Consider the following 13,156-nt stretch of genomic DNA (forward strand, 5'->3'; position numbering starts at 1 on the left):
GTTTGTGCTCAGACCCACAATAACTTACAACAGTCAGGGACTACTAATGGACAGAGTAGCCTGGGCTTTAGTGGGGGGTTGTTACGTATCTACCAGAAGAAAATTGTATTGAAATGATGAAATGACCATCAAGCCCCTAGAAATGGTGGTGCCTGAAGAAATCAGCTGCAGTCCAAGAACAGCAGCATGTTTATGGTCCTTTTCAGAAGGAGGTCTTCCTCTAGAAGTTGCAGCTATAACTAAAATTAAGATTTCGGTCCACTGGAGTTAGGTCCAATTCTAGGCTGGACATACTCCTTGAGCAACTTCTCTGTATTTCTTGAACACAGTATTCAGCCTTATTTTCATTGCTTAGGAATAGGCAACATATAGCTTTCCAGGTGTGATTGAAATGTAAATCCCATAATTCTGGATAGCCAGCAACATCTGAGAAGCCACAAACTTCCTATTGCTGATATAATTTTCTTTTCTCCTAAGTACCCTTGGATGGTCTTAAGCATGCTTGTTATCTGAAATCTACCTCTGAAATCTTTGCTGGCCTTGAAACTGGATTTCTTTTGATCACATCTTTTCCCTCAACTTTGTAGGTCCAAATTTTGCAATTGAAAGGTTTGGCAGCCCTGAACCTGAACATCCTTGACCTCACCAATTGTCTTCTGTTTTTGAATCTAAGGCCCCTTCCATGCAGTTGAATAAAATCCCACATTTTCTGCTTTGAACTGGAATATATGGCAGTGTGGACTCAGATAACCCAGTTCAAAGCAGATATTGTGGGATTCTCCTCAGACAGACTAAGCTCTTGTATTTTGCTATTCTATTCAGAGAAGAGGATGGTTCATTTTTTATAATATAAATGTTCAGGCATAGTACTTACATTGACCCTTGAATAAGTTGACCCAGGTTTTTGGAGTAAAGTGTTTGGAGAAAATTTCTATACATACATATGAGTACATTCCTTCCAACAGGAAGCATATATTAACAGTCATACATTAAGATGTAGCTTCTTTGATATTCCTTGGCTCTCTAAGCTTATAAAACTCCATCTCAAAACAAAAAGCAGACTTCATGCTGTTCCAACAATATACAACATACACTTGAATAAATCTGATCTCTCTCCTCCACCTACATTCATTATCAGTGATACATCATTATTAGAAGTTCAAACCTTTAACAGCAGGTGCTGACCTTTCAGCATATTACACTGAAATTATGGTACACTAGCTGACCTTTTTCAATGATCAAAAAGTCCTTTGATGACTTTTCTTTCTTCAGTAAAGAACTGTACTTTAACATGGAATGGGGAAGGCAAGAGACTTCTTGCTATCCTGTCAGTCCCTAATGTTTGTTTAAGTTAGATTTATAGGTACTCAGCATAAAACAAAGCTTCTGGGAGGAAAGTGAAGCATATTTGCATGAATGGATGGGAAGAAGTAATTCTACCATTTTGGGACTTTAACAAAACCCTACAAAATGAATCAGTTTAAACATCTGAGGTGACACCACTTTTAGGATGCCTTTTGAAAAGGAAAACTGAAATTAAATACAATGTTGTGGACTGGTTGAACACAACACATTAAACTACATAATACATTTAATATGTTCTGTGCAGTTTCTAGTCTCTAATATTTCCACTTATCTGCATTATGAACATTGTAGTAACAAGGGAGTTTGGAGCCTGGCCCCCCACTCATTTCTAGTTCAACTCCCTTCCCAATTAACTTGGATTAAAAGGGGAAGAGTTCATCCATTGGTTTCAATGGAGGATCTTTCCCTTTTTCAGTCACTGAAAGATGCATGTGTTGTACACAAGTATGACGTTTTACATGAAACCTATTTTTTGCTGGTCCTGGTTCAAACTGGGAGCATGCTTGTTATAAAAAGTGGCCTGACATAGAGCTGTATGCATGACTAGAATACCCTTGGTATAGTATGTTTATGTATCCAGGAGTTGCACAAGTATAAGTATTTGTTCAGATGTTGCATAAAGAGGCATCCAGTACTTTTATGCAATGATTTCTGATTACCCCAACCTCTCTCCAAATTGAATGTGTTGATTGCATCATGGTGCAGCTCCCCGTATAATCCCAATGGCCTCTGAGTGGCCATAGGATTTGCTGGGACAGGTTATCCAGCTGGTCACTATTATACTTCCCCAGTGCTAGGTATGCCACAGCTGAACTCTCACAGGTAACTATTTGGCAGAATTTTGCCCAACTACGAGAATCTCCGTATGTGTTTTTATTTAGTGTGTAGATTAATCCTGGAACATTTATCACCAAGTGCTGATTACACTCATGTCCACAAATTTATTACCTGCAAATCCCCTCCAAAGCCTGGGGAATCTAATAAATGTTCATGCTCTGCAAGCAATCACTGAATCTTTGAAGTTTTTGTCACTCATTTTGGGGTTGCAATCACCTTGCCACACAATATATCTGTTTCTAATAAGGGCAGTTTGCCCACTTCTTCCATTGCTGAGAGTTGTGCATAGCCAGACGTTTACAATTCAATGGCCACATCCTGGTTTTAGGCTCACACTCTAATACAGTCTTAACTGTGCCAGGGCAAAGTCATTTACTCTCCTCCCACAAGCACCTGAAAGGAGGCAAAATAAATAACAACCTCCTCACCTTAAGAACAGTTCTGGGATCCCTCCTGGCACAGAAACACCTCTCTGCAAATATTACTTTTATATACAGTAGAGTCCCAACATAAACGGGCTGGCAGAACATTCGATAAGCGAATATGTTGGATAATAAGGAGGGATTAAGGAAAAGCCTATTAAACATCAAATTACATTATGATTTTACAAATTAAGCACCAAAACTTCATGTTTTACAACAAATTTGACAGAAAAAGCAGTTCAATAGACAGCAATGTTATGTAGTAATTACTGTATTTACAAATTTAGCACCAAAACATCATAGTGTAGTGAAAAGATTGACTACAAAAACATTGACTACTAAAAGGCAGACTGCATTAGATAATCCAGAATGTTGGATAAGCGAATGTTGGATAAGTGAGACTCTACTGTAACAATTTCTGCAAATACCAAACAGGAGCAGAAGATGGTGTCATAATCACACGTTGGGAGGGCAAAGGGAATGCAACATATTGCAGAAAATCAGGATATTCACAGTTAATGGGGAAGCCTCCAGCACCCTCAGAAGCAACACAGCATGGAAATAATGTTGTCTTAATTCCTTTGAAACTTGCATGAATGGGCTAGGACAATTGCACAATATGGGATTCATTGTGGAAACTCAAGTAAAGCTTAACCCTGATCAGGAGCAGCACATGTTCCAAGGGAGGGGTCAGCTGTCTCACCCCCAAAGTGGCAAGTTGCAGTGGCCCCGTTCAGACAATTGACTGCTGCAAAGTTTTAAAATGGATCAGGAAATACTTGCTTTGTGAATTTTGTCAATAATTAGCTTGCTTCTCTGGAATTCCTGTGAAAGTTTTTTTAAGGCAATGATTTTCTATTTCAGTCCATTAATGACTTAATCCTTTCCCTTTAAAGTCAAGCAAATGGGTAATAAAGAGAGCAACAGTGTGCAGATCCCTTTGAATTTATTGTGTGACCCTTATATGCGTATTATGTCCCTCTAATCCCATGGGAATTTCCTGCCTAGCCACCAGACAGGACAGGTCCTTAACAAGAATCTTGAGAACAGGCAGATTATAACTTGTCATTGGCAATGATCTGGTGGCATTCTCACTGAAGTCAGGGGATTTTTCCAGTGATTTAATATGACACAGGAGTCAAACATGAGGATATGCACTCTCTGGAATTTATTTTTTGATGAAAGTTCAAATCTAATGTATGTTTAAGAAGTTATCAGGAAACAGAGTGAGAAAATTAGGGGGAGATATAAGCACCTGGCCATGTGCAGTAGATTATGTGACAGTGTGACGAAGCAAGCCATGCCATGTACACAGATGGAACAGACTGCAACAGGCTGTATGTGGCTTTCTTCAAGGAGCTTTAGGGGAATGCAAAAGGAAGTCCTCGCAGCAGTGCTAAGGGAGGGGGGATTGCAAAAACTCCAGGAGCCTTGCTCAGATTTTGCACAAAGCCCAAACCAGAAGAAGGACAAGGGAAGAAATGCTGTTCAGGTCTGTGGAAGCAAATGATAAATGCAGTAGTCACTTGCTAATTAAGTAGGATGAAATGCAGCACTTTCTCTACCTGTCATTCCTTTTCTGCATTTTCACTAACCATCAAAGAGAAGCATTAGGTTTTAAGTCTAAAACAAAACATATCTGAGATTCTTCCCCCCCCCCCCCCACCCCCATTCCCACCCAGGACAAAAGCGCCGGCTTTCTAAAACCAAAAAACTAAGTCCAAGATTCAGTTCTTTCTGAAAACTGAAATATTTCATTTTGTTACCTTTGTAAAATTTAAAGCAAATCTTCATTAACATTGATTATGTTGTAATGGGAGGTGTTTGTCTTTTTCACTAATCTGATTACCAGTTTTATTATTTCTCCAATGTTTTTAGTTCAAAAAATCACTTTTTATTTTAGTTTTGCGTTTTCTTTCCTTGCTTTTTTATTGTGTCTTTTCAACCGCATAGATATGGTCTTCTGCATTGCTAGGATTTTTTGAGACAAAGTCAAAATATATCTACTACGAAGTTTATTTTCCCCCTGTGAAGGTTTCAGTATTACCTCATGATGACAACTTTTAAAACATTTATCACTTTTCCTTCCACTGCCATCATTTCTTGTTCTTATATTTAGTATTTCTAAAAATGATATTTCTGTTTTAAAATTATACTTTGTGTTATCCTTTTTCTAATAAGATTCATGTTTTGGGGCAATTTAGTGAATGTTAAGAAAAAATGACATTAACATTTTGAATTTTAGTTTCTATTTCAGTCAAATTCAGCATTTTCCTTCTCTTTTAATACAGTAATTTGAATTTTATTATTTCACAAAGAGTCATCTGTCCTTTTTTCTTATCTTTATCAAATTAATTTTCTTCTCTGGAAAAGGAAGCACTCCCCTTTTCCTCTTTCGAAAGCAACTTTTAAAAATCTTTTCTGGTGCTTTTGTTGCAGTTCCATTCATCTTCATAACTGTGAATATTTCTTATAGACAAAATGTATTTAACCTATGCTTAGAACTATTATTTGATAATGTATCCAGTATTACAATTTTATATTTTATACTTCAATTCCCATAGAAAACTAGATTTAAAAAATGAAAGAATAATCTGTTTCAACAGACAGCATGAACTTGCAAGTTTTGTTTCTTTGGTAATTAACAGGAGAAGAAAAGGTAACATTTTAAAATAGCCTTTAAAGACCCTGCTTTTTTGCTTCAGCTTCAACAAAAAGCAGCCTTCAGCCGTCTTTGAGGTTTAGATCAATAAAGCCATGTATCTTTGAAATAGTATTGATATAAATTTCTCCCAGTTTTTAGCCCTTTCTTATTTTCTAGCCCTTCTTCACAAGGAGAAAGTAAAACTTCTAATACCGAAAAAATTGAAGAAATGTAACATACATTACTTTAAATGTTATTGGAGAGTGAGATTTTACCCCCCCCCCCAAAAAAAAGGTATTATTTGCTCTGGCAAATGGATGAAAGCAACATAGAAAGCATCCATAACTATAGGAAATAAAAATAGCATAAATAGCACACAAAGAGTATAAACCGATAGACATCTGAAGGAGAAAAATACTCTTTTTGAATCTGTGTCATAAACAACACAAATTGTGGCATATTGGAATGGATATTATAACCATATTTCTCTAGAGAGAAATTTCTTTTTGTTGAGATCATGTTCATTTCAATAAAAATATGAAAAGGAAAGTGATCTGGGTCTTGGAAATAGTCCAACATGAATAAAATGTATTTTTATATAATTATATGCTTAACATTACTCCAAAATTTAAACAAATCTTCAGATTTTTTAGAAATCCACTAATTTTGAAAATGCATTAAAGCTGAAGGGACAATTATACTTTGCTGGAAAAAAAGGAATAGTTACCCACATTCTTATTTGTCTTCCTCAAATCAGCAAGGACTTCTTTATTGAGTTTAATTTTTGTTAAACTGTATTCATATTTCACAAGTTGAAGCAATTACCAAGAGCAGTATAAAATACATTTCCATCCCGTTTTCCCTCTCTACACATTTCAATTACTAGATAAGCAAATCTTTTTAAAAAATTGTCAAGGGAACATGGGCGATAGTTAGAATGTGAATAAAAATATGCAAGTATGTAGGAGTGTGGTCAAAGTGTACACTCAGGGAGAACCTTAGTTGCAATGCTAAAGTGATTAAGCTAATGAAAAATAAAAAACCACATTTTGCATATACAAAAATAATTTTAATAGCGCTACTTTGACCCTAATTCCATTGTGTTCAGTGGAACTTATTCTCAGTATAAGATTATAGCTGAAATCTCAAGGAAATAAATTAAAACTTAAGGTTAAGATGTATGCTTAGTGCTTAGAATGCTATATGGAATAATTAGTTACACTCTGGTGCAAAAATAGTTCACTGTCACTATTTAGTAACTATTTCTTTCCATTTTACAAAAAATACAATAGTCACTTATAAAATGCATAATTCAACATTGTGTTGGTAGTGGTATGAAACACATCTCCTATCCACTTTGTCCTTGCCTTTGTCAAAATAAAGCTTCAGTCAGCAACACAAAAATTGTCATAAACCTACACTTGAATTATAAAATATTCTTCTGCTGCTGTTAACTATCCACATAACTAAAATATCATAACTACACTACAAGAGAAATATTCTTTATTACCTTGAAGTCGAAAAGTATAGGGGAAGGAACAAATTGAAAATTGATACTTAGTTAATTTGGTTCTTCCAAGCCAGCTTAGTTCAGTCAGTCTTTTTTAAAGGCAATGTATACCAATATGTATGCAAACCCAACCAATTGCACACATCACTACATACAGAATTATACGGAAGAATCATTAAAAGATAAAATAAGATTATCCAGAACTGACCCCTCATTTGTATTGTAGTGAATGCGAAGTCTCCAACAAGTAGTTGGCTTAACAGAGAAAGTGCCCCTATGCATTTCTGCTTGAAATTTCCATTGAATTAAATTAAACATAATCCCATGTAAATATGGATATGATTGCCTTAGTCAAAGAGGTGAAGAGTTCAGTCTCCTGAGATATGATTTACTTTCCCCCCTAAAATTTCAAAATCTGGATCATGGTGTAAATTATACATTAAGAATGAAAGAACCCTGAGGCCAAGAATTTGGTTTGTGGATCAAAGGTGAAAATTGCTCAGGTCATAGAATCATATAATCACAGAGTTGGAAGAGACCTCATGGGCCATCCAGCCCAACCCCTTTCTGCCAAGAAGCAGGAAAGTCGCATTCAAAGCACCCCCAACAGATGGCCATCCAGCCTCTGCTTAAAAGCCTCCAAAGGAGGAGCCTCCACCACACTCCGGGGCAGAGAGTTCCACTGCTGAACAGCTCTCACAGTGAGGAAGTTCTTCCTAATGTTGCGGTGGAATCTCCTTTCCTGTAGTATGTTCCACATCCTAGTTTTCAGGGCAGCAGAAAACAAGCTTGCTCCCTCCTCCCTATGACTTCCCCTCACATATTTATTCATAGCCACCCTGTCTCCTCTCAGCCTTCTCTTCTGCAGGCTAAACATGCCCAGCTCTTTAAGCCAGTCTTTCTGCTAGTTATCAATTCATCAGTACAGTTCATTTTTTAATATTTGTTGGTGGAGCCTCTCTTGCTGTTACTCCGGCTATCATTGAACAAGTCAGGAATCCTTTCTACTGTAAATCATTCAGTTCCCTAAGCTACTCCTCACAAGGTTTGGTTTCCACACCTTTGATTATTTTGGTGATTCTCTTCTGGAAACTAAAGGAAACGTAAAGCAAGATCCAGCAAGGTAGTCTAGTCTAGACCAGAAATTTCCAAACATTTCATGTTGGTGACACATTTTTTAGACATGCATCATTTTACAACACAATAATTCAGTTTTGTTAGCAAAATTGAAGTTAAACCACCCTCTATAAGTGATACGAATATGCAACATAAATTGTAATCACAAAATGCATGGAGATACGACATATTTAGTTGAAACCTTTTTTTAAAATATATGATGTATTGTTCATGTGACACACCTACACATTTTGGCTGATGCACTAACCTATCACGACACAATTCGGACTACCTGAAAGACCTTATATCACAATATGAGCCTGTCCAAGTTTTAAGATGCTTGGGGAAAGGTTTCCTCTTATTATGCCAACCCCCTTCACAGTGATGGAATTTGTGCAATCATGACTGGAATGGCCTTTATTATGATTACAGATCGTTTGGTTTTAATATTTTTGTTGTGTTTGTTCATATGGCATCGAATTGCTGCCTATTGTAAGGCCGCTCTGAGTCCCCTTCAGGGTGAGAAGAGCAGGGTACAAATATTTAAAAATAAATATCTGGTGAGGACACAAAAGAAAGCTTTCCCACTGGTTGCTCCCAAGTTGTGAAATTCCTTCCTTCATGGGGCTAGGCTGACCCCTCTCCTCTTTTATTTAGTCATTTAATGCATTTATTTATTGCTTCTTGACTCATCAGGGTCCCATGGTGATGTACAGTAGGTAAAAACATGGTTCTGTTCCATTATCCGGGCGGACTCCAAAAGGGGACCTAGACAGAGAAGGAAAGTCCATTTTATGGGGAGAGGGGCAGTTGAAGGAGGAAAACCATTTTCCATTTTCACTGGGTATCCCCCCCCCCTCTTCCTACATCATAAGCAGTGGCTGTTTCGATGATGGGCACACGGTGGGGGAATAACAGGAAAACTGGGGAAAATGGTTTAACTCCTTCTGCCCACTTTTCCCCTGTAAAAAGGATTATCCTTTTCTGTCTAGTACCCCCTTGTGGCCTCCACCCAAACAATGGAACAGTACCAAAAACACTTCTAAAACAATAAATGAATAACTTTTAAAAATTATAAAATAACTGAAGCTTCTTTTTTAAAATAGGTCTAAACCCATTTTTAAAACAGCAGGAGTCCTCACTGCCACTCTTTGCACCATGTCTTGCTGGCTGAATGTTTTCTCTTGCCAATGCCATAGAAACCTCTAGTTTGGTTTAACTTCCTGGCTTCGAAGGTGAGTTAGGAGGGGACAGAGGGAAGGTCAGATCAGATCATGAGAAAGGTCACAGCTATGTTTCTCAGACAGGATCTCAGACCAAGTATTTAATCGATTATGATGACTTGTTTTAACGATATACTTGCATAAGTCCCATATTGAGAGAAAAGTGGAATAGATAAAATAATAAGTAATAAATATGGCTACTTTTGTAATTTTCAACCATTCCAGACTTTTCAGTCCAGTGTTTTTTTTTTGTTCAAGGCTGTAGGTAATTTTTTAAACATTCAAGAGCAGGATCCAGGCTGGTTAATAAAACAAATGTGAGAAGAATTAGTTCGCTCCTTTGGAATATAATGATAAACCATTTCTACCTTTCACATAACATGCTGTTAAACTGTGTTCTGGCCTTATGCCCCAAATGAATCAGCATGACTCTGACATTTCATGCTTTTAGACCCACTGTTCTTGCATTTAGCTATCTGACAATCTGAATGTAGGGTCTCCAGTCCATGAAAGCTACACACAGTATTTTGCTTTTTTGCAGTCACAGGCTTCCCTTGCTTAGCAGAATGTTGCTTTTAATTATGTATGTGGATATTTACTGCCCTATCTCATAGACCAGGGCTGCTTCTGATATTGTAAAATATTTTAAAATACAAAACATATGAAGATAATTTTTAAAATGTAGTAACACTGCCAAAAGATCCCATGGTTATATTCAGATACAGAAATAATAAAGTTCTGGCATTACTTCCAAAAAATGTGTTTGGATGAAATAATAAATCTGAGGGTCATTTGCTGGACACTTCACCCTTCCATCAACAATTCCATATTTACCACTAAAATATTTGCTGAATGTTTTGTTGTACAGAAACATTATAATTTTGTTCACATTTCTGAGGGTCAGAGTCTATCCTATTAGCAGATTTGCCTCCAAAATGTAGGGTTGCATTTCTGTTTTCCACTTTTCTCCTCTTAGATAGGGAAAATGCAAATCTTACTTATTCCAGCAAATGTGTGCTGCAGGGTTTTTGGGGGGTATGGAGGGGATTCATCTCCCTCTTCTTCCTGCAATGATACTGATATCAAAGAAATACGGTGAAAAAATTCAAAGTTGTGATCCAGCTACTCTGTTTCAAAAGAAATCTCTGAGGCTGACTTCTAAAGAAAAGCCATAAAAAGTCAGTGAAGGATTGGAAGACAGACAAAACAACCTTACTGCTTGCTAAAGGGAAGGTTAATTAAAAAAACACCTATTTTTTTCAAAGAAAATGATGCATTGTCTGTCAGAACCAAAGTTTGGATACATGACCATGGGGCTAAATAGTCTAGAAACTCCTAATAAACATAGGCTACTACTCTCTAAAATACTGTTTTTCAGAGTGTGTTTCAGGTTTTCCTGATTCTTGAGGTTCTTGGAAGCTTATTACTATACTACCATACTCCTCAAATTTCTCGATCACATCTGATTTCAGAAGCTAAGTAGGGCTCGGCTTGGTTGAACGGGCAAACATCAGAAAAATACAACAGGGATCTCCATGTGGCGCTTGATTATAATCCTGTTTATAAACCCAGAAAGCCACTGTCTATCAAGAGTTGGGACCAATTGTCTCAGTATTATACAGATTCCTGTACAATAAGTTTTTCCAGGATATTTCTGTCAGGGAAATCAGTAATTGAGGCAATCCCCAATTAAAAGTAGCAACATATAGTTGGAAGGGCACATTGGATTTACTCTTCCTAAGGAAGTGAGACAGTATGTAAGACTGAAGTTGACAAGCATTTCCACATCCAATAATCTATATAGCTCTTTAGTTTGTACTTGTAATTTGAATGTCTCACTTCTTCTGTGTCACACATTCACACACCATAAAATAACCATTGCTTCCGATGACTTTTGCCTCAGAAGTCTCTGTAACATTTAGTATTTCCTCTATAGAGACATTAATGTAAACAGAATTCCCCACAGATGTAAAGTCTGAATTCTACCAGTCTAATATTGTGTTAGTATTTGGGAAGGTTCTCTTTTACTGCCAGATAGTTGAAGAACCCAGATAAATTGTTTTTATTAATTCGACTGTTAGCCATAAAGCAAGCTGACTTCTTAAGGTGTTCTTCTTTTCATTACTTTGTCCTCTATACATAGTACGCTATTGGTTTTGGGAAACAGGTTTTATGAGTACTGGCATTTAAATTGTTTTCAATTACATTGCTGCACATTAAGATTTTACAGTTAGGAGTGGTGCCTTCCTTGCAGAAATCATAAATGTTCATTAAAACTTTCACCTCTCACAGCCACTAAGCATTTTCAGTATAATAGAAGCTAAAGTGAACTGTTAAAAAAAGGAAAGCTCATGGTATTACAGGGTTGTTGTATGTCTTTCTGGCTGTGTGGCCATGTTCCAGAAGTATTCTCTCCTGACGTTTCGCCCCCATCTATGGCAGGCATCCTCAGAGGTTGTGAGGTATGGATAAACTAAGTAAGGAAAGGAAAGAATAGATATATCTGTGTCCAGAGTGTGGCAAGAGTCCTTTGTCACTGGGAAGCCAGCATTAATGTTTCAGTTAATCACCCTAATTAGCATTGGAAAGGTTTTGTCTCTTGCCTGGGGGCATCCTTTGTTCAGTCATTAGCTGTCCTCTGCCCTCAGAGTGTTGGTTCCCATCTACTGTTTTGATTTTAGAATTTTTTAATACTGGTAGCCAGATTTTGTTCATTTTCATGGTTCAAACGTCAGGAGAGAATACTTCTGGAACATGGCCACACAGCCCGAAAGACATACAACAACCCTGTGATCCCGGCCATGAAAGCCTTTGACAACACTCATGGTATTAGTGTTAAAAAAATTCCAAAACAACTTTTCAAGAAAGCTATAATTGTATGGATAGTTCTATTATAATTTATATGATTCCTGGAACTTGATGTGAATTTTAAAGGAATATTTATAAAGTAATCTATTCTTTTACTTCATGAACATTGGATAAAACTGGAGCTAACAGCTTTATACAAGAACAAGAGTTTGGGGCAGGCCCAAAGTTACAAACATTCGACTTAGGACCTCATCACATTGAGGGGGGGATTTGCAACTGATTGTGGAGAATCTGGCAGCCTACTGTGGGCATGGGGAACCCATCATCCCGCACCCCATCTTGCCCGCATCACCCCTCACCTTATCCTACAGGGGAAGTGTTGCTGCCCGGCTTCCCCCCGTTGCTTTCTATGTAACACAGGAAGTCTGCCGTGTTGCCGGCGTTGCCTCCTGTGATACTTATACCTCTCTACAGGCATGGAGCCCAGTTAAAAATAGATCAATGTCATACGATGGGATCCAGCAGTCTACAGGCCTGAAGAGAGGTACAAGCATTGTAGGATGGGCAATTTTGCCCGTCTGATGAATTCCCCACAAACAACTCATAGTTACGGATGGGGGTGAGACAACAGGAAGTGAGAGAAATCTACCTCTCAAGGAAAATTCACTCCTGAAAGAGTTGTCATGGGGAAAAGGGATCTCCACTGAAGCTTTATCAGCAATCCTGTTTCCACAACAAGCCTTTTTTTCAAAATCCAATTATCCTAAGGACAGAAAGTGCAGTGAAATTTTCTGAACAGGGGCCCAGACAGCAAAGTGTTAACCCTTCCCTATGTGATCCAAAGCTATTTTGGGCTGCAGTCACACTTTTAAAATGTACCTGTTCTAACTTACATACAAATTCAACTTAAGAACCTATTTGTTCATAACTTGGGGACTGCCTGTATATTCAGTAATTTAATATAATCCATTTTAAATTCATTGGGACATTTCCAAGTCAATACATATAACATCCTACTATTAAAGCCAACATGTACCAAAATCAGAATTGTGCAATACATTTTTCAGAGATGCCAATATTTAAAGGATACCCCATGAAAATCCCATTGTTAATAAGGGGATAATCAATATGTCAACAAATAAATTTATAGTCTATATGTATTATGCTTGTTTTCTGTGTGCAGGAAATTTATATTATGGAGAGGTATTTATACATGTGTTCCTGACTGGCA

General features: G+C 37.3%; 1 protein-coding gene across 2 annotated transcripts in view; it reads left to right on the forward strand.

Annotated features, from left to right (window-relative positions):
- Positions 1-13,156, forward strand: part of asip (agouti signaling protein) — a 55,904-nt gene that overhangs the window by 20,100 nt on the left and 22,648 nt on the right. Inside the window, exon 1 of one of the 2 annotated variants that reach the window (XM_016993410.2) lies at positions 3,946-4,116. The exons of the other annotated variant lie outside the window; for it this stretch is intronic. Within the exon in view, the coding sequence (XP_016848899.1) occupies positions 4,106-4,116 (11 nt within the window). The 5' untranslated portion in view covers positions 3,946-4,105. Of the gene's footprint in view, positions 1-3,945; positions 4,117-13,156 lie in introns of those variants that run through there. 2 annotated transcript variants of the gene reach the window in all.

The sequence above is a fragment of the Anolis carolinensis genome, chromosome 4 (genome assembly GCF_035594765.1).
Source record: "Anolis carolinensis isolate JA03-04 chromosome 4, rAnoCar3.1.pri, whole genome shotgun sequence".
NCBI classification, from domain to species: domain Eukaryota; kingdom Metazoa; phylum Chordata; class Lepidosauria; order Squamata; family Dactyloidae; genus Anolis; species Anolis carolinensis.